This window comes from Emiliania huxleyi, assembly GCF_000372725.1.
Source record: "Emiliania huxleyi CCMP1516 unplaced genomic scaffold EMIHUscaffold_9624, whole genome shotgun sequence".
In the NCBI taxonomy this organism is placed as follows: Eukaryota; Haptophyta; order Isochrysidales; family Noelaerhabdaceae; genus Emiliania; species Emiliania huxleyi.
This window is the reverse complement of record NW_005194859.1, coordinates 1-1,164: the sequence shown is the minus strand read 5'-3', so window position 1 is coordinate 1,164 and position 1,164 is coordinate 1. Positions and strand designations below refer to the sequence as shown.

The following is a 1,164-nucleotide window of genomic DNA, read 5'->3' as shown; positions in this document are numbered from 1 at the left end:
TGGTGGCGGCGGCGAGGGCGAGGTGGAGGGCGGCGGCGGCGGCGGGTCCGCGTCCGGGCAAGCATCCGCGGCCCGCGGGGTTGTCCTTTCGCAGGGCGCGACCGACATGGAGATCTGCTGCCCACAGATCAGTGCTTTTGTCGACTACTGCTCGCTCTGTGTGCACTCGCAACCCCACACGTGGTTTCAGAAAAATAAAACTAAAATTTTGCTTCCTGGCAAGTTCGCCCGCGTCTCGAAGTGCGTGCAGAGCGACTTGGCTGTCCCGAAGTCTTGGATCGCGACACTCCAGGCGGGCCGCAAAATGGCCAAGGTGCGTCATCTCGCTCGGAAGGGAGTCGGGCCCATTGGACTTTTTCTTGGCCGGGCCCCAATAAAGCTCATCCGCTTCCGGAGATCGCTGTCTTGCACCCATGTAAGCCGATGCCCTCCGCCGCACTGCGCTCGCCACTCCTCGCGGCTACCACTAGATCACGAGCTCCCGACCGCCCCCCGGCCGCCCAGCCCGGCCGCCTCTCTCTCGGCGTGGCGCGCTGACGCCGCTGCTGCCGCTGTGCCCGTAGGCTCTCGATCCACAGTGCCGTCCCTGCCTTCTCCGCCCCAACGGTGGTGCGGGCGCCGACCCGCGCGGTGGGCGCGACCATGTTCAACGAGGGCGACATCGGCGTCACCCCGCCGCTCGGTGCGCGCCGCACCGCCGCGCGTGCTGCCCGCGCCCAAAGCGGTCATCGCCGACCCGCGGGCTCTGCGGCCGCCGCAGGCGTGTGGGACCCGCTCGGCCTGATTGAGAAGCGCGACATGCGCCGGTACGAGATCATGGAGATCAAGCACGGCCGCTCCGCCATGCTCGGCTTCGTCCACATCCTCGCCATCCACGCCGGCGTCCGCCTGCCCGGCTACCTGTCTCAGGCGGCGGGCCTCAAGTTTGCTGACATGCCGGTCGGGTGCTTCGCGTCGCTCGAGGCGACGCCGACCGCGGGCTGGCTCCAGATCATGATCGTCACCGCTATGGCTGAGACGGGCGCCGGCAACGTGCCCGACCTGCCTGGCCCGTCCGGACTAGCCGGCGGCCCGACTGGCCTTGTCAAGGCAACCCCCACCCCCTCCCCCTCCCCCTCCGCATGCTGCCGGTCAATGCACGACGTCTGTGTGTACCTAATATGC

At 68.2% G+C, this 1,164-nt stretch overlaps 1 protein-coding gene across 1 annotated transcript; it reads left to right on the top strand.

Annotated features, from left to right (window-relative positions):
• Nucleotides 1–393: 393 nt before the first annotated feature.
• On the top strand, nucleotides 394–1,091 carry EMIHUDRAFT_420185 (hypothetical protein; the record flags this gene model as incomplete). Its single annotated transcript, XM_005756551.1, has 3 exons — nucleotides 394–415; nucleotides 564–682; nucleotides 761–1,091. Coding segments are annotated over exons 1-3 (450 nt in total), but the record flags the coding sequence as incomplete, so codon positions are not given.
• Nucleotides 1,092–1,164: the final 73 nt, after the last annotated feature.